General features: G+C 37.7%; 1 protein-coding gene across 1 annotated transcript; it reads right to left on the reverse strand.

The window, feature by feature from the left end:
- LOC107609438 lies at positions 24,061 to 24,381 on the reverse strand. The gene has a single exon (XM_016311423.1). The coding sequence runs from the start codon at positions 24,379 to 24,381 to the stop codon at positions 24,061 to 24,063; it is 321 nt and encodes a 106-aa protein (XP_016166909.1).

A 27,962-nucleotide genomic window follows, 5' to 3' on the forward strand; every position in this document is an offset into this window, starting at 1 on the left:
ACTGTGTCAGCAATTTGCAAGAATTATGCCAGAAACTTAGTGGGCTCTTCCTGTGGAAGACCGGAATACTGACAGTTTTGCTGCACCATGACAATGAGCTGAGGATTTAGCTCAAAACTATCTTCTTTGATGGGAGGTATACAGATACTACTCCCATATGCATCAGTAATGGGGTTAGCATATGACCCCAGAGTCCTTCTGGAATGTTCATTTCCACTTAGGTCCATGACGGAGAAAGGGAGATGATGTGAATTGCAAGTAAAATATATATTTTTTATTTAATTAAAAATAATAAAAAAAATGAAATAAAATAAAGTAAAATAATTAGAAGATAAAATATAGATTTCAAAAATTAAAAGAAAAAGAAAATAAAAAGAAATTTGAATGTTGAATTGATTAATTAATTGAAAAGATTTAAAAATTTTTGAATATGATTTTCGAAAAAGATTTGAGTTTTGAATTTTTAAAACTAAGATAAGATAAAATAGAAAGTTTTTAAAATAAAAATCTGAATTTTTAAAGGGAAATTTCGAAAATTAATTGAAATAAAGAGAAAATATATGTTTGAATTTAATGAAGAAAGAGAAAAACACACAAAAGACACAAGACTTAAAATTTTTAGATCTAATGCTCTTTATTTTTCGAAAATTTTGGAGGAAAAACACCAAGGAACACCAAACTTAAAATTTTTTAAGATCAAAATACAAAGAAGACTCAAGAACACCTTAAAGACTCACAAGAACAACAAGAATAAATTTCAAAGATTCAAGAACATAAAAAGAACACCAAACTTAAAACTTTTAGGAAAACTAAAAATAAATTTTCGAAAATTAAAGAAAGATAGCAAGAGAACACCAAACTTAAAAGTTTGGCACAAGATTTAATCAAAGAAAAATTATTTTTGAAAATGTTTAAAAAGGAAGATACTCAATTACCAAGAACATAAGCACAACGCTCTAGCCAACTGAGTTATAAATTTAAAGTGTTTTTTTTTAAAAAAAATATTTAATGTATAAATTTTTTTTTATTTTTTTATTTTGGATACTAAGAATTTGAAAATGCACAAGGAAAACAAAAAAAATCACAAAACAAGAAAAACTAAAGATCAAATAAGGAAAATAAACAAGAACAACTTGAAGATTAAGAAAGAACAATGAACACAAATTCGAAAATTTAAAGGAAAATAAAAATATGAAATTGACACCAAACTTAAAATGTGAAACTAAACTCAAACAGAAAAACTCTAAAGATTAATAAAGAAAAATAATAAATTTTTGGAAAATTTTTGAAACGAAAATAAAAGACTCTGACCCAAAAGACAAAATTTTCCTAATCTAAGCAACAAGATGAACCGTCAGTTGTTCAAACTCGAACAATCCCCGGCAACGGCACCAAAAACTTGGTGCAAGAATTGTAAATCACACTTTTCACAACTCGTACCACTAACCAGCAAATGCACTCGATCCCACGGAGATTGTCGGCTTGAAGCAAGCTATGGTTATTTTGTAATTCTTAGTCAGGAAATCAATGATAAGAGTGATTATATTTATGAAGGGTAAATAGCATAAATTAAATAATACTTGTTATGCAGTAATGGAGAACATATTGAGGATTTGGAGATGCTCTTTATTCCGAATCTCTGCTTTCCTACTGTCTTCTTCTTCACGCACGCAAGGCTCCTTTCATGGCAAGCTGTATGTTGGTGGATCACCGTTGTCAATGGCTACCATTTGTCCTCTCAGTGAAAATGGTCCAAATGCGCTGTCACCGCACGGCTAATCATCTGTCGGTTCTCACTCATGTTGGAATAGGATCCATTGATCCTTTTGCGTCTGTCACTACGCCCAGCACTCGTGAGTTTGAAGCTCGTCACAGTCATCACCTCCCAGATCCTACTCGGAATACCACAGACAAGGTTTAGACTTTTCGGATCTCAGGAATGGCCGCCAATAGTCCTAGCCTATACTACGAAGACTCTGATCATGAACCAAGAGGCTAAGAGATATACACTCAATCTAAGGTAGAATGGAAGTGGTTGGCAGGCACGCGTTCATAGGTTGAGAATGGTGATGAGTGTGACGGATCATCATATTCATCAGGATGAAGTGCGACTGAATATCTTAGAATAGAGACAAGCGTGATTGAATGGAAAACTGTAGTAATTGCATTAATTCATCGAAACACAGCATAGCTCCTCACCCCCAACCTAGGGTTTAGAGACTTATGCCGTCAGAAATACAATATGAAACATGTAAAATGTCATGAGGTCCAAAATAAATCTCTAAAAGTTGTTTTTATACTAAACTAGTAACCTAGGTTTACAGAAAATGAGTACACTATGATAGATAGTGCAGAAATCCACTTCTGGGGCCCACTTGGTGTGTGCTGGGGTTGAGACTTGAGCTTTACACGTGCCTAGGCTGTTTCTAGAGTTAAACGCCAGGTTGTAACCTATTTCTGGCATTTTACGCCAGAATAGGGCAGAGAATAGGCGTTGAACGCCAGTTTGTGTCATCTAAACTCGGGCAAAGTATAAACTATTATATATTGCTGGAAAGCCCTGGATGTCTACTTTCCAACGCAATTGAGAGCGTGCCATTTGGACTTCTATAGCTCCAGAAAATCCACTTTGAGTGAAGGGAGGTCAGAATCCAACAGCATCTGCAGTCCTTTTTCAGCCTCTGAATCAGATTTTTGCTCAGGTCCCTCAATTTCAGCCAGAAAATACCTGAAATCACAGAAAAACACACAAACTCATAGTAAAGTCCAAAAATGTGATTTTTATTTAAAAACTAATAAAAATATACTGAAAACCAATCAAATCATACTAAAAGCTATGTAAAAACAATGCCAAAAAGCGTATAAATTATCCGCTCATCACGTGACAGAGCCACGTGCTGGATGCATCAGAAAATGCTGGGGGCGATTTCTGGGCTCTTTTTGACCTAGTTTTCGGCCCAGAAAACACAGATTAGAGGCTGTAGAGTGAGGGAATAATTCATTCATTCAAACAACATTCATTCACATAATTTTAGGTTTTAGATGTAGTTTTCTAGAAAAAGAGAGGCTCTCTCCTCTCTCTTGGTTTTAGGATTCTTAGTTTTAGTTCTTCTCAATTTCAGATTTCTATCTTAGTTTAATTAGTTTCTCTTCTACTTTTATTTGTCTTAGCATTCTAGTTTATTTATTTATCTTGTTGATTACTTTATTTTCCCAATTTAGTTTATGAATTCTCATGTTAGATTTAATTTTCTATTCAATGTAATTTGAGGTATTTTATATTTATGATTGCTTTCTTCAATTTATGTTATTGATGCTTTCAATTGGTTATTTGGATTTTATTATCTCTTTTTGCTTTTCTATGCCTTTATGTTGTGCCTTCCAAGTGTTTGATAAAATGCTTGGGAGGGTTTTAAATTAGCTTTTTATGTCCTTTTGGATTTGGTTGATTAATTAGAGACTCTTGAGTTATCAAACTCCTTTGTTGATTGATAATTGAAAGTTGCTAGTTGATTTGGATCCCTCTAAAGCTAGTCTTTCCTTAGGAGTTGACTAGGACTTGAGGAATCAAATTGATTTATCCACTTTAATTTCCTTCATAATTAGAGATTAACTAAGTGGGAGCAATGGATAATTGATGTCACAATTGATAAGGATAGCTAGGATAGGACTTCTAATTCTCATACCTTGCCAAGAGCTTTCTTAGCTATTAGTTTATTTTCTTGCAATTTACTTTTCTTGTTCCTTATTCAAAACCCCAAAAAGATACTTTTCCATAACCAATAGTAACATACTTCCTTGCAATTCATTGAGAGACGACCCGAGGTTTGAATACTTCGGTTATTATTTTTATAGGGGTTTGTTACTTGTGAAACCAAATTTTTGCATGAAAGGATTATTTGTTGGTTTAGAAACTATACTTGCAACGAGAATTCATTGAGGAATGCTAAACTGTCAAAAATTCATTCATCAAAATAGCATCGTTGCCGGGGAGTTGCAAACGTGTGCCTTATTATTGGTTATTGTGAATATTGTGAATAATTTTGCTTTTTCATTTCTTTGTTAGTTGTTTCTAGTTTTAGGAGTTTATTCTCATTATTTTCTATTTAGTTTTTGTTTTTACTTTCTTTTGTTACTATGAATTCTCACTCCTTTGGCTATGAATTTGGTCACAATTATGTTGTGGGGAATGGAAACTATAATGAGAACATGCATCAAGGTGGGAACAACCAAAGGTGGGAGGAGCCACAAGGATTTGATCAACCCTTTTGGCAACAACCTCCTCCAATGTGCCATGGGCAACAACCATTCTACAATGCTTCCTAAGACCATGGTTATGGTGGACCTATTCATGACAATCAACAACCTCCACCAACATACTATGAACAAGAGCCATTCCAGGATGCATGTCAATTCAATAACTATGGTGGACCTCTTTGTAGTTACCAACAAGCTCCACCATATCAATCTAATGGATGTGGTAGTCCTTCCTGTACTTGTCGACAACCACCACCATATGCCTATGAACCTCATCCTCAACATAGCTTTGAACCACCATACTCACAAGCACCCTACTACCAAACACCTTCATATGATCCTGACCCATATCCACCATATCAACCACCCTATGAACCATATGAACCACACATAGAACCATCCCAATTCCAATCCAATTACTCCTAAGAACCACCACATCCATATACACCATGTTCATATCCATCAACCCAAGAGTCATATGATCCTAATCATGCAATTCGAGCGGAACAAGAATCAAAGGATCATCTCAAGGAAATAATGGATCGGTTTCATGCAACCCTTCATCAATTGGACCAAGTGGTAAGCCATATAGCACCCAAAGCTCTCGTGGCTAAAGAAACTCAACTTGAGAACCAAGGATTGAAGTGTGTTATTGATAAACCACTATTTTATGGTTTATCTTGTGCTGATTTGAGTGGCTTTTATCAAGTCTTTACACACTTAATCATACTATTTGCATGATTTTACAATTCCTTCCTAGTTTTGTTCTATGATTGAAAACTTGCTTCCTAAGCCTTTAATTTGTGTATTTTAATTCCCCTTTATACCATTCGATGCCGTGATCCGTGTGTTAAGTGTTTCAGGCTTTATAGGGCAGGAATGGCTTAAAGGATGGAGAAGAAGCTTGCAAAAATGGAAAGAACACAAGAAAATAAGGAGATAACCAGCGAGCATCGACGCGCACGCTTTGCTCACGCGTGCGCGCGATTTGGAGAAATTTATAGCAACGCGTGTGCGTACCTGACGCGTACGCACGAATTGGAGTTTGCACGGAGACGCGTGCGCGTGCCTGACCCGTACGCGTGACACGCGAAGATGACCAGCAACGCGTACGCGTGCTGACGCGTACGCCTGACATGCGCGATCTGCAAAAGTTGCAGAAAATGCTGGGGGCAATTTTGGGCTGAGTTTGGACCCAGTTTCTAGCCCAGAAACACAGACTAGAGCCAGGGGATAGCAGAGACTTAAGAGACATTCACATTACGCATAGTTTGAGTTTTAGTTTTGAATCTTAGAGAGAATTCTACTACTTCCTCTAGGTTTTCTTCACATTCATAGTTTTAGAGTTTATTGCTTTTGCTTGGGATATTGAGAAGAGTCATTACCTCCGTTGAAGTCACTATTATTCTAGTTTGCTTTCTTTTTCCCTTACTCTTTCATATCCTTAATTTTTGTTCAGAATTATAATTGGATTGTTTTTAGAATTTATTAATGCAAGGAACACTTTTTCATTTAATTTTATTATTTATTTAATTGCTTCCAATTTTATTTCAATTATCATGTCTCTTTTCTATTCCTTTTTCATATCAACGAAGATGGTATTCATGTTAATTAGAGGACTTCATTAAGCTCATTTGTTTCTTTTTTTGACTCTCTAATCATTGATGCTCAGAACCTTAAACTTTGAGGGAGTGCTTTTGCACTTGAGCCTAACCTTGACTCTAAGTGTTTTGTTTTCAAGCTTTTTGCTTGATACATAAACACCACAAGTACTTAACAATGAAATTGTCATTGGTACTCAGAGCCTTCAGCTTTCTCATTCTTTCCCTTTTTCTTTTCTTGCTGTAACTGTATTTGCTTTTTCAAGGTTTTCATGATTCCAAAGATTTCACAAAATGTCATAGATGAAAACTTCAATTAAATAAAATCTGATACAATTGAGCAATAGTTAACTATACTAGCCTTCCAATACTTGTATGCACATGCTAAATTCTTCTTTAATGATCGTGTTTGTTTATGATCATGATACTTTATCGCTTTTGAATTCACAAAACTCAAGTTGGTAGTCATAATGTCACAGCAACATGTTACAAATCAAGATTCAGGCTATGCTTATTCATACCACACATGTATACAGAGAAGATAAAGATAATCATGCAACTTAAATTGCTGGAAACAAATGAGAGGAAAAGAAACTTTACAACCTTGTAATTTATCTTCTCTATTGTTGTCATTTTCCTCCTATTCTTCCCTTTTCCCTTGCCAAACTCAAAATGCTTTCTCATCCTCAAGCAACAATTAGAACAATGGCTATGGGGATAAGATGGATCATGAGTGTCTTATACAATGAAATGTTAGTAGTACATGTGTTTTAAGCAAGCAAAATTAAAGATAACAATCAAGGCATAAGAGACAGAGACATTGTGATTGCAAACATAAGAGGGTGTGCATGATACATGGCATAAAAGATAGGTGGCACACCAAACTTAGTGTGACACTTTTACTTGGAATTGATGTAAGTATCTAGTAAGGATTGGAACCAAATTTTGTTGCATAGCAACACCAAACTTAGAATGCAATCATATATCAATTTATTTGAATTAAAACTAAGCAAATGAAACTGTTATATGTTAAGTACAATCACCAAGCCAAGAATCTATCATGAATAAGGATCTCTTGGTGATGTATTAACAAAAACAGTTACTAGAAGAAAGCATTAAAAACAAGGAAATGACTAAAACAAAGAGAAAACTAAAATTGTCTAACTAAAAGAAAGATAACATTGCAAAGGGCATTATGATTATGCAGACAAGTGGTGTTGCTTAATGAATTGCATAGAGAATTAAGTGGCACACCAAACATAGAATCTTAGTGTGATACTTTCATTTTTGATGCAATCATCCAGAAAGATTTGAAAACAAATTGTTGCAGGGTAACACCAAACTTAGGTTGTAATCATATGCCAACTTATTGAAATTTAAACAAAACAGACAGAGAAAATGAACAAAGCAAAGGAATGAAATGTTACCTAAGGCTGGGTTGCCTCCCAACAAGCGCTCTTTTAGTGTCATTAGCTTGACATGTTGTTCTTTACTTTCTTCCTCTTCTTCCAGTTTGTTAAGAGGAATGACCTCAAAGAGGGAGAAGATTCAGCTATTGTCCCCTGTCTTGGTCTCTCCTTAGTAAGCTTCCTTTTGTTAATGGCTTGATTGAGCTTGCTTGCTGGATCAGGGGTAGGATTGGTGCTCTTATTAGTTGCCTTCACTTCTTTGATCCAAGACTTGGTAGTTGTGTGATTGTTGGAGCTTTATCTTCATCAAAAGCCTTTTGAATTGGTGGTACAATGATCCTTTCTTCTGTGCAACTTTTTGCCTCACTTGAGTATGGACTTCCTTGATTGTCTTCCTCCATTTCTTCTTTATGATTTTCCATTAATTCCTTTGGGAGGGAATCTTCATGTTTCATTGTCACCTCAAGTAGCTTTTGTGGACTTCGAATCTCAGGTTTAAATACCTCCACCACCTCATTCTCCATTGAAATTTCACTTGATACAGGGACCTCTTCTTCCTCTTCTTCACTCACAGATTGTTCTTCATCCTTAACACTTGGTAATCCTAATTGAGTCCTCCTCTACTCTAAATGCATGCCCCTCTATCTTCTTGAAAAGGAATTCTTGTTCTGTCCGGAATTGTTATTGTTCCTCCAGGAATTATTCTTGTCTTTCCAATAATTCTCTAGACTTTTGAAGGGGGTCCTCAACTACTGGCTCAAGAGATGAATGCTGAGAATGATTTTGAGGACATGGATGTGTTATGGTGAAGTTGTTTTGAGGGGTATGGAATGAGTTTTGTGGGTAGTGAAATGAGTTGTATGGATCTTGGAAAGAGTTTTGTGTTGAGGTATATTCAAGTGATGGAGAATTCTGACATGAGAAATCAGGAGGTGGGGTTTCACTTACTTCAGGAGCCTCTTCATTTTGCTCTTTTACCTCCTCCCTTGCATTCAACATTTGGTCTACCAGCACTTTCATGTTTTTGAAGTTCTCTTGTTCATTCCAGGATATATGTGCCTTTTCCTCATATTTTTCAAGCATGGTCTCAAGCTTTGAGAGGCTTTGGTTCAAGGAAGTTTGTGTGGGTGGTAAGTTTATGGATGGCTCTTGATAAGTGGAGTTTGAACTATCAAATGCTTTCTGGTTTTGATCCTCCCATCCACAATGTGAAGAATTGTTGAATTCATCAGAGTATGAATCATCTTGTGGCATTGGGGAACAATTTTCCATGTATGCATTGACAGCATAATCAAATGATGATGTTCCTTGATGAACAGAAGATGAAACATTGAAATTCCCTTCCTAGCCACAATTAGTATCATAGCAATATGAGTCACTTTGTGGCTCTGGGAAATAGTTCATTTCACTTGATTGTCATACTCTTGTTGATATGCCCAGCTACCATGAGGATAATGACATAAATTATTTTGTGGTTCTGGACAATATCTCATGTGATTTGTTTGATCATTTATCATTTCTTGGCGATACTCCCAGCCACCATTAGAGATTGGTGATGGTGGGTAATATCCCATAAAATTTGTTTGATCATAAGATGAGTTGAACTCCATTTGAATTTTGTAAAACACAACACCAATGAAAATTGAAATTCATATCTCAGAGAAAAATTTTTTAGTGAGGCAATAACTCAAACACCTTGGTGTCAGTTTAAAACAGAGAACAAAAACAAAGAAAATGCTTAATCTAGACTTCTCACCCACTGAACCGAAATATTCTCATGCCGGTTAGAAATTAACAATGAATCCAATCGTGAGTATAGTCTAACCAACACGCAAATATCTTATCAAATAATTCTAAAATCTATGACCGAGAGTATTGATCCCGGGTCGTTCTCCCTAAGAATTGCTTTAGAATGCACATCATTGATTAGGAAATCTTTTGTGGTTTTGAGAGTTGGTGCAAGAATTCAAGCTAACAAAAGTAAACAACAATTAATTGAGATAAAGGCATTGGCTAAGGGTAAGTATTGGAAGTTCCATCATTATAGTTTCCTTCAATTATGATAAGAATTGATTGTTGCTTCACTTAGTTAACCCCCTAACAATGGAGGAAAGTCAAATGAGAGTAACTAACTTGAGTCACAAGTCCTAGTCTCACCTTAGGAAAGTCTAGCTTTAGTGCACTCCAAGTCAATTAGCAATTCTCAATCATAATCTACAATTGATATCCACTATTCAAGTGTCTCTAATAACTGAACTCCTAAGCCAAGTAAGGGAAATCTACTCCATAGCTAGGGTTGTCATTATTACAAACAATTGGTAGGCAATCATAGAAGACATGATGTAATTGAGAGAAGAAAATTGAATTAAAGCTATCTAATCCAAATAATCATCAACAATCAAGCAATTAAATGAAATTCCACAATTCATTAATCCAAATTCAAAGTAACAAAGTCAAACAAATCTAGATCTAAGAAATTGAATCAAAAGAGCATCAATTAAGAATAAAAGAAGAGTGGATCTACAACTTGTATCAAAACAAAAGTGAATTAGTAATGGATCTCACCAAGGAATCAAAGGAGAATTGCAATGGAGGAAGTGAAATCCTAGAGAGAAGTTGGAGTTTCTCCCTCTAAAAATAAAATGTAACTAACTCTCCTAAAATATCTAGAATTATCACTAATTATCCTAACACTCCTAATCCTTAGTCTTCTTAAGCTTTTCCCTCCAAAATTCTACTCCAAAACTGGGCCTGGGGTCCTCTGAAATCGCTGGTCACGTTTTTCCTTTAAAAAAATCACGTGCGCACATCGATGCGTACGAGCACTGCACGCGTACGTGCACCTGGGGTCCTCTGCGATCTGCGCGCAGGTGCATAGTGCGCGCGCGCGTCCAATGACTTGTGGCCCAGCCATATAAGCGCGTCAGCTTCTCGTCTCGGCTCCACCCAGCTGGCTCTAGGGGTACACATCCACGCGTACGCGCATGGTGCGCGTGCGCGCACATGCCCAAGTTCCAAAACTTGCTTTATTCCATGCTCCTTCCATTCATGCATGTTTCCTTCACTCCTCTCAGCCATTTTTGCCCTATAACTTCTGAAACCACTTAACAAACGGATCAAGGCATCGAATGGTAATAGAGGAGGATTACAATATATCAATTTTGATGCAAAAGAAGCATATTTTCATCTATGAAGCAAAGTTGGGAAAGGAACACAAAATCATGCAGTTTTATATGAATAAGTGTAGAAGATCATTGATAAAACCCTTAAATTCTATACATGATAAACCCTAAAAACAGGATTTATCAACCTCTCCACACTTAAAGTATAGCATGTTCTCATGCTAAAGGAAAGCAAAAGATCAAAGGATCACAAGAGAATGGGACTCATGAGATGCAATCTACCTACATGAATGCAACTAGGGTGTAGGCTACTATCTACTTGGTCAAGAGCAATTCAATCTTCCTAGAATACGCATATATATATGCACATTGGGCAAGATGATGGGCAATGTATGAACTCTACCAATTCTAGTTATCGAAGTGAAATATGCATAGCTTGCATGAAGAACGCTCGCGAGAGCCGGGAATAAGGAATTGAGCTTCGAACCCCTCACCGGAAGTATTTGCGCTCTATTCGCTCGGTGTATAGGGTTGATCACTCAATCCTCCTCTACTTCATGCTCTTTCAAAATTTGTTCTTCCTCTAACAATCAACAATTGTTCTATGCGTGCATACATATATCATGAGGTCTTTCCTTGGGTTGTAATGGGGTTAAGGTTAAGGTAGGGTTATATGTTTGGATAAGTGGACTAAAAATTGAATCTTTTGATTAACTTAAGCTCCCCACATAACTTATATAACATCCTATACAATTATGGACTGACCTAACTACCCATTCCTCACTCATTCACATACTCATGCATTTACCTTTGATTATTACACATATTGTAACGACCCAATTTTCAGTACGCCTAGGACATACCAGAAACTGAGTGCTACCAATTTGTCATCCTAATTATTATCTATTATTTATTATATGAGCCGATTCGTTGTAAGAAGCGTAGTTAGTTAGCGAGGTACTTTTTTTTTTTTTGAAAATGTTTGAATTAATAAACAGAATCATATATAATCAAATCACAAATAATAACAGATAAAACAGTTATAAACAACCACACATAAATACATCACAATTAGTTGACAACATTCGGTGATTCAGCCTTTATTAGAGTATAGACTGTTAGTTAGAACACCCCTAGATACAGCAAGATAATAACTATATACATATATATACATACAACGTCCCAGGCCCTGACCTGTTCAAGAAGTCCCTAAGCTGGCGCCCAGGCTAGCCTAGACTCTATACTCACCTAGTCCCTCTGAACTACTAAAGCGTGCGACAGTACGTTCTAGGTCTTCAAAAATCAAGTCAGGTGGAACATCAGCAAAAGGTAGAACATCATCTACTACTCCTTTGCACGATCAGACATTGCCATATAACGTCTCTCTGGTACCTCATCAAGTAGCCACACAACAGGAGTCTCGTACACAGGATTTAGGCTAAAGTGCGCATACGAACGGGGTGCAGACGTTGGCTGGTCTCACAGTATATACGTATAAACAGAAACGAAGTTTACTCTAGACTCAAAAGACTACCTAGAGTAGAATCCTTTTTGCGAACGGTCGTCAGTGAACTACGGAAGGGTACTCATGCTTCCATCTGAAGGGGAAAGGGAGAGAGAAGGGGTAAGAACTGGGGAGTCCTTAGTAGGGCCGGGGTTATTAGTTAAGTTCATTAATTCCGTATTGTTTAGCAGATAAATAGCAGAATACCGAGAAGCAGTAGACAGAAGAAACAGATAAATAGAGAAAACAGAAAGCAAAACATAAACAAAAGAATACAAGAAAACAAAACACAGACATAGAGAATAGAATGAAAACAAAGGAAGCATACATTCAAACAACAATCATAATAGAGGAAATGCGCAATCAAGTATGATGCATGTCTGTCCTATGCAGGCCATGAGCTCACGTGTCGATTTACACCTTGCAGCCCGACATTACCTAGGAACTAGTCCTAGATATGGCTTATTTTCTGTAGGTGAACTTCAGCCTACAGAATAGCACTCCCGTAAGTGAACTTCGGCTTACAGGAATAGTCTAAACAAAACACAACAAATTTCTGTAGGTGAACTTCGGCCTACAGAAATAACACCTCTGAAAGTGAACTTCGGCTTACAGAAATGGTTTAATCACAACAATTTTCTGTAGGTGAACTTCAGCCTACAGAAATAGCACCTCTGTAAGTGAACTTCGACTTACAGAAATAGCGCCCCTGTAAGTGAACCTCGGCTTACAGGTATCACAACTCTCTGTAGGTGAACTTCGGCCTACAGGAGCAACACCCTGAGATACACAATTGATATTCACTGCAGGTGAACTTCGGCCTACAGGAATAACAACTTACTGTAGGTGAACTTCGAACTACAGGACCTCTAGGGCCAATAGAAAAGCATCAGATGAACATATAATAGAATATCATGCCACAAGGCTTAACTCCTTATTTTTATACTCTTCTCCTCTATTCTCTTTGTTATATTACTCTTTTCTCATTATCATCATTCAATATTATTCTCATTATTCATCATCACTTTCACATTCTTATGCAGTACTTATTTCTTTCTCTATTCAACCATACTATACAAACTTTACATCTTTCACTTTCACAATATCTTGGCTCAAACCATTTCTCTTTATCATATTACTCTTTTCACTTTGTCTTTTTACTCTGCTTTGATTACTCTTTTCTCTGTATCTCTTTACTTTTCTCTGGTTACTCTGTTCTCTGTGTTTTCTTTACTCTGCTCTGATTTCTCTGCTTCACGTATGTATTTAAAGCTTATGTAAATTTCGGTATGAATAGTATGCCTGTCCCAAGTATAGATTCATTAAGTCTATACTGAAACAGTTTAACTTTTCATATAATACCTAACCCTAGTCGCAACTCAAGGACTAACTATGTTGCCCTAGTTCGTTCACTAATTTCTGTTTGTTTTTCTGTCATTAAAACTTTACAGAATTTTCTTCGATTATTATCTTTTCTTCAACTTTTTATCTGTCTTTTATCTTTGCCTCACTAATATGTTCTTACCACTCGCTAAGTGTTTTATGAAGGTAATTACGAGATTCCGCGCTTAAAGTTGTCTTTCTAAAGCTTTTACAGAAAACTGCATTTTTCTTATTATTTCATTATTTTTATTAAAATATTATTTTTAATTAAATATTATTATTTAATATTTTATTATTATTTATTATTTTATTACTAAATTTTCGAAAATTACCTTACCTTTACCTTTTAACCTTTAAAATTCACTTTTTACCCCGGTAACTTTTAATATTTCTAATTTGACCACCCTAACTTTCAGAAATTACCAAATAACCCCTCAAACACCAAAATAATTACAACCTTGCCCTTTTTAAGATCTAAAAGGTGTTCTTCAATGTTCTTCATCACACTCAAAGTGTTCTTCGTGTTCTTCGTAAATTCTTCAGATTCTTTCTCTGTTTTTACCCGTTTTTCAGTCTTTTCAGCAACCGATTTTTACCAAAATTCAAAATAAATTCCCAGTCACTAAAACCCCATCTTTTCCACATAATTTCATCACAAATTGAACCTCAATTTAAGCTCTAGGGTTTCGTTTTCCAGCAGCCACAAGAACACACATTCATAGCTTGAATATTATCAAATTTCATCAAATTTTCACAAAAATTTCAACAAGAATTACTCATACAAACAATCAATTTCAAGCACAGCCAAACCATATCATAATTACACAACTCAAACACAATCAATCAAGAAAAATTCGTCAAACCCTACCTGGTTTTGCTGCTCCTAATTCGGTTAAACTTTCAGGCGGTCCTTAAGCACTTTTTCCTCCTAAATCACATCAAGAACAACTTTAAATCCAAAAACCCTCAACTAACCAAATCTCCCTCAGCACATTAGGCGGTGATTTCTAACCTTAAACTTTCTGGAAAGTCACGTTTCTTGGCCCTCAAGTCAAGTTAAGCATGATTCCTAAGGAAGAACATCAAGAAAACACATGTTTAAGCATGTTTCCTTGAAAACCTAATTGAAGAGGGAGGGAGACAGCCATATCACCTTATTTCCAGCCTTGATAAGTTACATGGTTATGTAGAGGAAGAAGAGAGGATCATTTTGGTGAAATCGGAATTTTGATTTGAGTTTTGGTTCAGAAGAAATCAAGCTTTGAAGATTAAGTGTTCATGAAGTTTTCTCTCTTTTCTCTCTTGTTATTTTCGGACAAAATGATGAAATGAGACAGCTTTGGAGGTCTTGGGGGTGTAAGGTGAGTTGTGATTGGTTGGCTTGGAGGTGGGTTAAAATAATATTAAAATATCTCAGGTGTATAACTACTAAAACTTGATGTATCGGAACACTTGTAAAAATATCTCTAAAAATTATTTTCTGAGCTACTAGCATAAATGACACTAGTAACATATTTATTATGAGAATAAAACATGTATGATGAGGCCTTAGCATTGCTAAAGTCATCAGAGAGTGCTGGTGCTAAGCTGCACCAGTAAACCGTAAATCCGGTTAAACCGATTTTCTGTTTTTAACTAAAATAGACTAGGTAACCTTATAATATCATTCAAAAAGCTTCTAATACTAATATAATGATAATATTATCCTGTTATCTCTCTTCTCTCATGAATCGAGTCCGGTTCATCAAACAGAGACTATTTACGAAAATCAGAATCAAAACTGCCAACCGATACAGTTCAAAAATTAGGTTATTCGTGACCGCGTTATCGAGCTTGTCTCGGAAACGGTTCTAGCTTAAGGATGACATAATGACAATGAGGATTGAGATACTTGTTGATATAGAAGAATTAATGATCTTCTGGCGAAATCCGTGCCTTCGAAAAAGATCTCGCATACTCGAAAATTAGGGTTGTTACATTCTACCCTCCTAAAAGAAAATTTTGCCCTCAAAATTTCAGCCGCATGCAAGAATCCATCTTCAATCAGTCTATTTCCTTCAAGCCATCCTGACGAAGATATCAGTTCGTTCCTTACAGCATCTAAATATCACATAGCCATGGCCATGGAGATCATAACAGCTATAAGAATAGTTGTGCCTCACACGAATTTGTCATTCGGAACTTGATTAAACCATGCCTATTCAGAGTCATTGATGTCTTATCCACACCAAACAATCAATATTAAGGTGATCAGTCTTAATATCTCAAGTTAGGTACGAACATTCCCAAAATGAGCACTCATAGACATTCATGTCAAATGTATCTTGTAGATACCCTAACAGCATGAGACACACGAGCAGAGTATGCAATGAAGCATAGTCAGTCCACTCCCCAGGCTCTACTGGGAACGAACTGCTCTGATACCAAATTGTAACGACCCAATTTTCAGTACGCCTAGGACATACCAGAAACTGAGTGCTACCAATTTGTCATCCTAATTATTATCTATTATTTATTATATGAGCCTGATTCGTTGTTAGAAGCATAGTTAGTTAGCGAGGTACTATTTTTTTTTTGAAAAATGTTTGAATTAATAAACAGAATCATTTATAATCAATTCACAAATAATAACAGATAAAACAGTTATAAACAACCACACATAAATACATCACAATTAGTTGACAACATTCGGTAATTCAGCCTTTGTTAGAGTATAGACTGTTAGTTAGAACACCCCTAGACACAGCAAGATAATAACTATATACATATATATACATACAACGTCCCAGGCCCTGACCTGTTCAAGAAGTCCCTAAGCTGGCGCCCAGGTTAGCCTAGACTCTATACTCACCTAGTCCCTCTAAACTACTAAAGCGAGGGAAAGTACGTTCTAGGTCTTCAAAAATCAAGTCAGGTGGAACATCAGCAAAAGGTAGAACATCATCTACTACTCCTTTGCATGATCAGACACTGCCATATAACGTCTCTCTGGTATCTCATCAAGTAGCCACACAACAGGAGTCTCGTACACAGGATTTAGGCTAAAGTGCGCATACGAACGGGGTGCAGACGTTGGCTGGTCTCACAGTATATACGTATAAATAGAAACAGAGTTCTCTCTAAACTCAAAAGACTACCTAGAGCGGAATCCTTTTTGCGAACGGTCGTCAGTGAACTACGGAAGGCTACTCAAGCTTCGGGGAAAGGGAGAGAGAAGGGGTAAGAACTGGGGAGTCCTTAGTAGGGCCAGGGTTATTAGTTAAGTTCATTAATTCCGTATTGTTTAGCAGATAAATAGCAGAATACCGAGAAGCAGTAGACAGAAGAAACAGATAAATAGAGAAAACAGAAAGCAAAACACAAACAAAAGAATACAAGAAAACAAAACACAGACACAGAGAATAGAATGAAAACAAAGAAAGCATACATTTAAACAACAATCATAACAGAGGAAATGCGCAACCAAGTATGATGCATGTCTGTCCTATGCAGGCCATGAGCTCACGTGTCGGTTTACACCCTGCAGCCCGACATTACCTAGGAACTAGTCCTAGATTTGGCTTATTTTCTGTAGGTGAACTTCGGCCTACAGAAATAGCACTCTCGTAAGTGAACTTCGGCTTACAGGAATAGTCTAAACACAACACAACAACTTTCTGTAGGTGAACTTCGGCCTACAGAAATAACACCTCTGTAAATGAACTTCGGCTTAATGAAATGGTTTAATCACAACAACTTTCTGTAGGTGAACTTCGGCCTACAGAAATAGCACCTCTGTAAGTGAACTTCGGCTTACAGAAATAGCGCCCCTGTAAGTGAACTTCGACTTACAGGTATCACAACTCTCTGTAGGTGAACTTCGGCCTACAGGAGCAACACCCTGAGATACACAATTGATATTCACTGTAGGTGAACTTCGGCCTACAGGAATAACAACATACTATAGGTGAACTTGGGCCTACAGGACCTCTAGGGCCAATAGAAAAGCATCAGATGAACATATAATTGAATATCATGCCACATGGCTTAACTCTTTATTTTTATACTCTTCTCCTCTATTCTCTTTGTTATATTACTCTTTTCTCATTATCATCATTCAATATCATTCTCATTATTCATCATCACTTTCACATTCTTATGCAGTACTTCTTTCTTTCTCTATTCAATCATACTATACAAACTTTACATCTTTCACTTTCACAATATCTTGGCTCAAACCATTTCTCTTTATCATATTACTCTTTTCACTTTGTCTTTTTACTCTGATTTGATTACTCTTTTCTCTGTATCTCTTTACTTTTCTCTGGTTACTCTGTTCTCTGTGTTTTCTTTACTCTGCTCTGATTTCTCCGCTTAACGTATGTATTTAAAGCTTATGTAAATTTCGGTATGAATAGTATGCCTGTCCCAAGTATAGGTTCATTAATTCTATACTGAAACAGTTTAACTTTTCATATAATACCTAACCCTAGTCGCAACTCAAGGACTAACTATGTTGCCCTAGTTCGTTCACTAATTTCTGTCTGTTTTTTTGTCATTAAAACTTTACAGAATTTTCTTCGATTATTATCTTTTCTTCAACATTTTATCTGTCTTTTATCTTTGCCTCACTAATATGTTCTTACCACTCCCTAAGTATTTTATGAAGGTGATTATGAGATTCTGTGCTTAAAGTTGTCTTTATAAAGCTTTTACAGAAAACTGCATTTTCCATATTATTTTATTATTTTTATTAAAATATTATTTTTAATTAAATATTCTTATTTAATATTTTATTATTATTTATTATTTTATTACTAAATTTTCAAAAATTACCTTACCTTTACCTTTTAACCTTTAAAATTCACTTTTTACCCCAGTAACTTTTAATATTTCTAATTTGACCACCCTAACTTTCAGAAATTACCAAATAACCCCTCAAACACCAAAATAATTACAACCTTGCCCTTTTTAATATCTAAAAGGTGTTCTTCAATGTTCTTCATCACACTCAAAGTGTTCTTCGTGTTCTTCGTAAATTCTTCAGATTCTTTCTCTGTTTTTACCCGTTTTTCAGTCTTTTCAGCAACAGATTTTTACCAAAATTCAAAATAAATTCCCAGCCACTAAAACCTCATCTTTTCCACATGATTTCAACACAAATTGAACCTCAATTTAAGCTCTAGGGTTTCGTTTTCCAGCAGCCACAAGAACACACATTCATAGCTTGAATATTATCAAATTTCATCAAATTTTCACAAAAATTTCAACAAGAATTACTCATACAAACAATCAATTTCAAGCACAGCCAAACCATATCATAATTACACAACTCAAACACAATCAATCAAGATTAAATTCGTCAAACCCTACCTGGTTTTGCTGCTCCTAATTCGGTTAGACTTTCAGGTGGTCCTTAAGCACTTTTTCCTCCTAAATCACATCAAGAACAACTTTAAATCCAAAAACCCTCAACTAACAAAATCTCCATCAGCATGTTAGGAGGTGATTTCTAACCTTAGACTTTCTGGAAAGTCACGTTTCTTGGCCCTCAAGTCAAGTTAGGCATGATTCCTAAGGAAGAACATCAAGAAAACACATGTTTAAGCATGTTTCCTTAAAAACTGAATTGAAGAGGGAGGGAGACAGTCATCTCACTTTATTTCCAGCCTTGATAAGTTACATGGTTATGTAGAGGAAGAAGAGAGGATCATTTTGGTGAAATCGGAATTTTGATTTGAGTTTTCGTTCAGAAGAAATTAAGCTTTGAAGATTAAGTGTTCATGAAGTTTTCTCTCTTTTCTATCTTGTTATTTTCGACCAAAATGATGAAATGAGACAGCCTTGGAGGTCTTAGGGGTGTAAGGTGAGTTGTGATTGGTTGGCTTGGAGGTGGGTTAAAATAATATTAAAATATCTCAGGTGTATAACTACTAAAACTAGATGTATCGGAACACTTGTAAAAATATCTCTAAAAATTATTTTCTGAGCTACTAGCATAAATAACACTAGTAACATATTTATTATGAGAATAAAACATGTTTGATGAGGCCTTAGCATTGCTAAAGTCATTAGAGAGTGCTGGTGCTAAGCTGCACCAGTAAACCGTAAACCCGGTTAAACCGATTTTCTATTTTTAACTAAAATAGACCAGGTAACCTTATAATATCATTCAAGAAGCTTCTAATACTAATATAATGATAATATTATCCTATTATCTCTCTTCTCTCATGAATCGAGTCCGGTTCATCAAACAGAGACTATTTACGAAAATCATAATCAAAACTGCCAACCGATACAGTTCAAAAACTAGGTTCTTCGTGACCGCGTTATCGAGCTTGCCTCGGAAAAGGTTCTAGCTTAAGGATGACATAATGACAATGAGGATTGAGATACTTGTTGATATAGAAGAAATGTTCCCTTTACTGATCTTCTGGCGAAATCCGTGCCTTCGGAAAAGATCTCGCATACTCGAAAATCAGGGTTGTTACACATATGCATTGATTTGTCTCTAAGTCTTGCTTTGGGGCATTTTGTCCCCTTTTATTGCTTTTCTTCTTCTCTTCTTTTTTTTCTTCTTTCCCTTTTTTTTTTCTATATATATATATATTTTTTTTTTCTTTTCTTGTCTTTTCTCTTTTTTTCTATACACATATATGTATATATATTTTTTTCTTTTTTTTTCATATATATTTTTTTCAACTATATACAAGAACATCAATGCATAAGGTCTATACATTTAATCAACACATGATTATGTATCCACTTCTCAATATTTTCAACAAAAACAACATACTCTTATCTCAACCAATGCTTCCCCCTCATTTTCCCACACTTGAATGGCACACACACACTAGCCTAAGCTATTCAAGGATTCAAATAGGGACATTCATGGTTTTCACCTTTGGCTTGTGATGTACTAAAATTAAGAATAAGCGGGTTAAGCGTAGGCTCAAAATTGGTTGCAAGGGTTGTTATAAGGTAAGGTCATTTGGGTAAGTAGCTAAGTGAATTGATGGCCTCAATTATGCACATGCATTCATACATATGACAATGGATATATAGAGTCAAACAAATTAAGGATTACAATCATAGAGAGGGAACAATGCACACAAGAAGGAAAGTAAGTGGTTATAAGATGTAACCACGCAATTAGGCTCAAAACTCACTTGCTTGTGTTCTTGGCTCAAAATCCATGTTCCAAATTACATTCTTCGAACAAGCTTAGCATAAAAAATTTTCAAAATTGGTAGGGTTGCCGTAAAATTTCAGTTCTAGGAGAGAAGTCATTACTCTAACCAAGTGGATTTATTAAGAGAGAACTAATATGCAAAGGAGGTGAAAAACCTTATTATGCAATCTTTCCTAATTAACAAAAGAGATTCAAAATTTATTCGCGTGTTACCTATGAAGACCGGTTGGCCGACCGACCTCCCCACACTTAGAAGTTAGCACAGTCCTCCGTGCCTTGAGTGAGACGCAGTGGTTGATCAGCTTCCGAGTGTCCATCCTCTTCTTCAGTATCGCTTTCCTCATTATCGTTGCCGGTGGACGTGGAAATATCCGGTTCTTCCATAGGTGGTGCTAGGCAACTTAGAAGCGTCTTGACAAAAGTGTATCAGCGTTAGTTTCGTCGCTCATAACGGTCGAGCTTCTTGTAGAGGTCCTCTATGCGTTGCATGGATGACTTTGGTGGTGCGGTTGATGTGGTGGGAATCCTCATGGGGACGGCTAAGTTTGGCTCCTCGGTGTCCGCCAGAGGGTAAAGATATCTCCCTTTTGGAACAACATCGCCGTCTATCGGGATCATGGCCCTCCGATCCTTGGTCTCTCGTGGAACACCGACTGCGGCAACTAAGTCGGTCACTAGAGCGGGAAAAGGTAGGTTCCCCTTAGCGTGTATGCGGCCCATAGCTTGGCGAATGAGACGAGGAATATGCACCGGTCTCTCTGTGAGGACACACCAAACCAACAAGGCTAACTCGGCAGTGATAGATGATCCTTGGGTGCTTGAGAGCACATAGTGGGCTAGAATTTGGGCCCATACTTGAGCCTCTCTAGTGAGAAAACATGCGGTGATGCCCTTGGGCCGGGGTCTCATCTTTCCTCGAATACAGAATGATTCGGGTATAGCAATGACCTTGAGGATGGCATCCCAATCAAATGCATATTCGTACCGTGTCGACAAAATCTCTTGATATGCATCAATCCTTTCGCTAATGGCCCATTCTTAAGCACACTTTGAATGGCCTCCTCTGTGACAGAAACTTGTCTTCGGCGCACAAATACCGATGCAAGGGATGAGGAGTGGTAATTGGTGTAAAATTCTACCACCCAGGACAAGTTTGCCTCCCATGGCTTCCTCAATAGGAACTCTCATTGCCGCCGTTCGATGCAGGGCATGATGAGCGGAATGACATGAGTCGGAGGGGCTAGAAGAGGCTTCGCATGATAGTTCCTTGGTTTGATCAAGGGGTAGACAAGTTCTCAATAGCCATTGGGGAACTTGTTCGGATCTCTTGCCAGATTGTCCTTTTCCAAAACATCAATGTTAGCAATGCTCCTAGTCTTATTGGGGAGGGACTTTGCTCTAGGTTCTTGTTGTGCTTTGCTAGTGGACCGTAAGGGTGCCTTCTTAGGTGCCTTTCCGTTGTCTTTCTTGATAACCATCCTATAAAAGAGGGGAAAGGTGGCAAAATTAAACTTAAAGAAGCACCAAGAAATAGTAATCATGCAAGTGATAAAGCATAAAAGAATAAGTGGCTTAAACACATGACAGCTGCAACATGTAACTAAAGCAACAATGAAAATTGTGGCTAATTACTAGCATGTGATGTATGAGTGATATATGCATGCAAACAAGAAGCATGAGAAGCACACACTCTTAACAATAATAACAAGAAGTGAGAATTAAGGGATGAGCATGTAGAAATGAATCAAGAAATGTAGTAAGCTCAATGCATATATGAACAAGCAAGTGAATAAGAAAGAACACCAAAATAGAAAACACTAAGTCAAAGTAACTCCAAAAAGTCATGTGGGCCTTCCATCAAACACTTGGTGTGCATCCCTTTTTATGACAAAAATTGAGAGAAGGGTGACAATGTAACATCCCATAAAGCATCATCAATCATCATAACATACCACATATTGCAAGAGAAATAAAGTAAGTCAAACCAACTCATCAATGCAAGGTAATGTCCACTTGTAAAACCCATAAGAAAATGAAAAGAAAGAGAAAAAAAATCCAACAGACAAAGAAAACAAGAATGAAACTAACCAATAGGAAGAGTAAGGGAATGTAACTAATGAGAAGAAGAAGGAGGAGAAATCTAAACAAGAATAGAAATGAGAAGTACCTTGAGAGGAAGAAGAGAAATGGGGTATGGAAGTGGGAGAAAAGGTAATGAAGAGTAAGAGAGAGGAGAAGAGAAAGAGAGGTATGGGACCGACAGAGGTGGTGGTGGTTAAGAGGTGGTAGAGATGGTAGAAGGAGTAGAAGGGAAGAAGAAGGGTGGCGGTAAGAAGGAGGAAAAGAAATTGAAGGAAAGAGGCGCGCTCTAATGCAATTAGTTCGCGGAACCGACGCATGCGCGCTATGCACGCGTGTGCGTGCATGAGCAAAAATCAGCAGGGGCGTGGACGCGCACAGTGCGCGGATGCGCGAAGTGGCGAAATACAGATGTGCGCGTGACCGCCAGGTGTGCCCAACTTGTGCTGAGGGCACAACTTTGCCTCAACTCTCAGGAAAAAGTACTGGAGGATGAATTTTTTGATCGACGCGGACGCGCATGGTGCACTGGCGCATCGATGTGCATGTTGCTTGAGGTGTGCGCACGCACGAATGTGGTTGTGCCTGGGGCTCAGAATTGGCCCAGAATTTGCACAACTCTTTGGAAAATGATCCAGGAGCTGCGAATGCGTATGGGTGCATACGCACATAGTGCGCGCACGCCCCCCGCCCCTTTTTTTTAATGACATGAAGAATGCCTAATTGCCCTGAATTCAGTGGTTAAACAAGCTAAAGGTGAAAAAAAGTGGCCTATGGGCGCGTACACGCATAGTACGCGCACGCCCCCCCCCCCCTTTTTTTTCAGGAACATAAAGAATGCCAATTATCATGAATTTAATGGCCAAACAAGCCAAAGAGGTAAAAAACACCCAAAACTCAATGAAAAACCTAAAGATGGGGTGTTCCTCTACCACATAATCAATTTATTCATTGAAAAATCAATGCAAGTCTTCATGAACAAGTTATCTAAGGTAGTCACAATCAATATCTAATCAAGTAAAGCTATAACTAATTAATCACACAACAATGAAGAGTGCAAGAATTATATACAAAGGGTAAAAAAGATAGATCTCACCATGGTGGGGTGTCTCCTACATAGCACTTTTGTTTAATGTCCTTAAGTTGGACTTTCACTAGCTCATTGCTCTTTGCCAAGAGGTGCATCTTCCAAAAGGAATACCTCAATCTCTTTGTTGCTCTTCATTTGCTCACCATGATACAACTTGAGATGGTGTCCATTGACCTTGAAGATATCCGGATTCGAGGGATGGCACAAGTGGTAAACCCCATAGGGTTCCGCTTTCACTACTTGATATGGGCCTTCCCATTTTGACCTTAGTTTTCCGGGCAACAATCTCAATCTAGAATTGTAAAGGAGGACTAGATCACCGGCTTTAAATTCTTTGCCTATTATGTTCCTATCATGCACGGCTTTCATTTTCTCCTTGTAAAGTCTAGAATTCTCATAAGCTTCAAGCCTCAAACATTCCAACTCCGCTAGTTGTAGCTTCCGCTAAACTCCGGCTCCATCCAAACTTGGATTGCACTCCTTGATGGCCCAATATTCCTTGTGCTCTATCTCCACCGGTAGGTGGCAAGCTTTGCCATACACCAACCAAAAGGGGCTCATGCCAATTGGTGTTTTGTATGCCGTTCGGTAAGCCCATAATGCATCAGTGAGCTTAGCACTCCATTCTTTCCTATTTGGTTTCACAATCCTTTCCAAGATGCGTTTAATCTCCCGATTGGAAACCTCATCTTGGCCATTAGTTTGTGGGTGGTAGGCCGTAGCTACTTTATGCATGATGCTATATTTTCTCATTAGCCCTTCCATTCTCTTATTGCAAAAACGTGAACCTTGGTCGCTCACGATTGCTCGTGGCGACCCAAATCTACAGATGATATTATTTCTCACAAAAGAAAGGACCACATTAGCATCATCCGTCCGGGTGGGTATCGCTTCCACCCATTTGGACACATAATCAACGGCAAGTAGAATGTAGAGAAAATCATTAGAATTTGGGAAGGGCCCATGAAGTCAATTCCCCACACATCAAAAATCTCACAAAATAGCATAGTTTGTTGGGGAATTTCATCCTTCTTGGAGATATTACCAAATCTAATGCACTGAGAGCAAGATTTACAAAAATGAGAAGAGTCCTTGAAAAGATTTGGCTACCAAAATCCACAATCTAGGATTTTTCTTGCCGTTCTTTGAGGTCCAAAATTGCCTCCTCCTTCGGAGGAGTGGCAAGCTTCCAAGATTGAGTGGAATTCGGTTTGTGGAATGCACCTCCGAATTACTTGATCCATCCCACATCTCCAAAGGTATGGGTCATCCCACACATAGTATTTGGATTCGCCTTTTAGCTTATCCCTTTGATGTTTGGAGAGATTAGGAGGGAAGGAGCAAGATACCAAGCAATTGGCGATTGGTGCATACCAAGGAATGGTTTCCGAGATTGCCTGCAAGCCCTCAAAGGGAAAAAAATCATTAATAGGAGTGGTGTCGCCTTTTGTGTGTTCAAGGCGACTTAAGTGGTCCGCCACTAGGTTTTGCGTACCACTCCTATCCTTAATTTCCAAGTCAAACTCTTGCAACAATAAAACCCATATAATCAATCTCGGTTTGGATTTCTTCTTAGCCAACAAATACTTTAACTCCGCATGATTTGAGTACACCACCACCTTCGAACCAAGTAGATATGCTCGGAACTTGTCTAAGGCAAGAACTATGGCCAAAAGTTCTTTTTCGGTGGTAGTGTAGTTGGATTGGACTCCATCTAGTGTTTTTTATGCATAGGCTATGACATATGGAATCTTACCCTCGTGTTGTGCTAATGCGGCTCCCACGGCAAAATTTAAAGCATCACACATTATTTCGAATGGCCGACTCCAATCCGGCCCTCGCACGATGGGAGCTTGGGTCAATGCTACTTTGAGCTTATCAAAAGCCTCCATGCATTCCTTGCTTAGATCAAACTCAATGTCCTTTTGCAGCAATCTTGATAGAGGCAATGCTACCTTACTAAAGTCCCTTATCAATCTTCGATAAAATCCTGCATGTCCAAGGAAAGAACGGACTTCCCTCTCGGAAGAGGGATAAGGCAAGCTAGATATAACATTAATCTTTGTTGGATCTATGGAAATACCATTTTTGGAAACAATATGTCCTAAAACAATCCCTTGCCTAACCATGAAATGGCACTTCTCAAAATTCAAGACAAGGTTAGTTTCAGTACATCTTTCCAAAACCTTTTCAAGGTTATCCAAGCAATGATCAAAAGAATCACCATATACCGTGAAGTCATCCATGAATACCTCCATGCATTGCTCTAGAAAATCCATAAATATGTTCATCATGCACCTTTGGAAAGTCGCCGGTGCATTGCATAAGCCGAATGGCATACGCTTGTAGGCATAAGTTCCAAAAGGGCAAGTAAATGTTATTTTCTCTTAGTCCTCTAGAGCAATGTGTATTTGGAAGTACCACGAATAGCCATCTAGAAAGCAATAATCGGATTTACCGGATAATCGATCGAGCATTTGATCGATAAACGGAAGTGGAAAATGATATTTTCTAGTGGCCGAGTTCAACCTTCGGTAGTCTATGCATACTCGCCAAGAGTTTTGCACCCGTGTTGCTATAAGCTCCCCGCTTTCATTCTTGATTGTGGTTACTCCGGACTTCTTTGGCACAACTTGAACGGGACTCACCCATTCACTATCCGAAATGGGGTAGATGATATCCGCCACGAGTAACCGTGTTACCTCCTTCTTGACAACCTCCAAAATGGTAGGATTCAATCATCTTTGAGGTTGTCTTACGGGTCTAGCTTCTTCCTTTAAAAAGATCCGGTGCTCACACACTTGGGGACTTATCCCCACTATCTGCCAAGCTCCACCCTATTGCCCTTTTGTTCTTCCTTAAAACACATAACAACTTCTCTTCTTGTTGAGGATTTAGTTCCCTTGCTATGATCACCGGGAACTTGTGGGCTTCATCAAGGTATGAATACTTTAGGTGGGGTGGCAATGGCTTTAATTCTAGATTTTTCTCTTGGCTTGTCACTTGAACTTCTTCACTTGGATCTTCACTGTCTTCTTCAATCATATGTTTCTCTTCTAGCTTTGCATAATGCACTTCAGCCATAATGTTGTCAATTAAGTCACACCGGAATATGGAATGGTTCTCCGGTGGGTGCCTCATTGCCTCTTCTAGGCTAAAACTTACAACTCTCCCATCTATCTCAAATGAGTAGGTTTCCGAATGGGCATCCAACTTGAATCTAGAGGTCCTCAAAAATGGCCTCCCAAGTAGGATAGATGATGCCCTGTCGGATTCACTTGGTGGCATCTCAATGATATGCAAATCAATTGGAAATATCAAACCCTTGATGTTGACCAACACATCGTCCGCAATACCCGTCACGGTTATTATGCTCTTGTCCGCCAAGAAAAACCTAGCCGCCGACCGCTTCAACGGTGGGAGCTTCAATAGATGATAAACAGAAAGAGGCATAATGCTAACGCATGCACCAAGGTCACACATACAATCAATGAATGGGACTCCATCAATGACACAAGAGACTAAATAAGGGCCCGGATCAACACACTTTTCCGGAATGGCTCCCATCAAAGCCAAAATAGAATCCCCAATGGAATGGTTTCTAACTCATGAATTCTATCTTTGTTCATACACAAGTCCTTAAGAAATTTCGCATATTTAGGCACTTGATATATAGCATCAAAGAGGGGGATAGTTACCTCCACTTTCTTGAACACCTCTACCATTTTTGGGTCAAGTTCTACATGCTTCTTAGCCTTTCTTGCTGATGAGCGGATAATTTATACGCTTTTTGGCATTGTTTTTACATAGTTTTTAGTATGATTTGATTAGTTTTTAGTATCTTTTTATTAGTTTTTAATTAAAAATCACATTTCTGGACTTTACTATGAGTTTATGTGTTTTTCTGTGATTTTAGGTAATTTCTGGCTGAAATTGAGGGACTTGAGCAAAAATCATATTCAGAGGCTGAAGAAGGACTGCAGATGCTGTTGGATTCTGACCTCCCTGCACTCAAAGTGGATTTTCTGGAGCTACAGGAGTCCAAATGGTGCGCTCTCAATTGCGTTGGAAAGTAGACATCCAGGACTTTCCAGAAATATATAATAATCCATACTTTCCCCGAGTTTAGATAACGCAAACTGGCGTGTTCAATGCCAGCTCTCTGCCCTATTCTGGAGTTAAACGTCAGAAACAGGTTGCAAAGTAGAGTTAAACACCAGAAACAAGTTACAAACTGGCGTTTAACTCCAAGGAAGACCTCTACACGTGAAAGCTTCAATGCTCAGTCCAAGCACACACCAAGTGGGCCCGGGATTGGATTTCTGCATCATTTACTTATTTCTGTA

This window comes from Arachis ipaensis, chromosome B01 (assembly GCF_000816755.2).
Source record: "Arachis ipaensis cultivar K30076 chromosome B01, Araip1.1, whole genome shotgun sequence".
In the NCBI taxonomy this organism is placed as follows: Eukaryota; Viridiplantae; Streptophyta; class Magnoliopsida; order Fabales; family Fabaceae; genus Arachis; species Arachis ipaensis.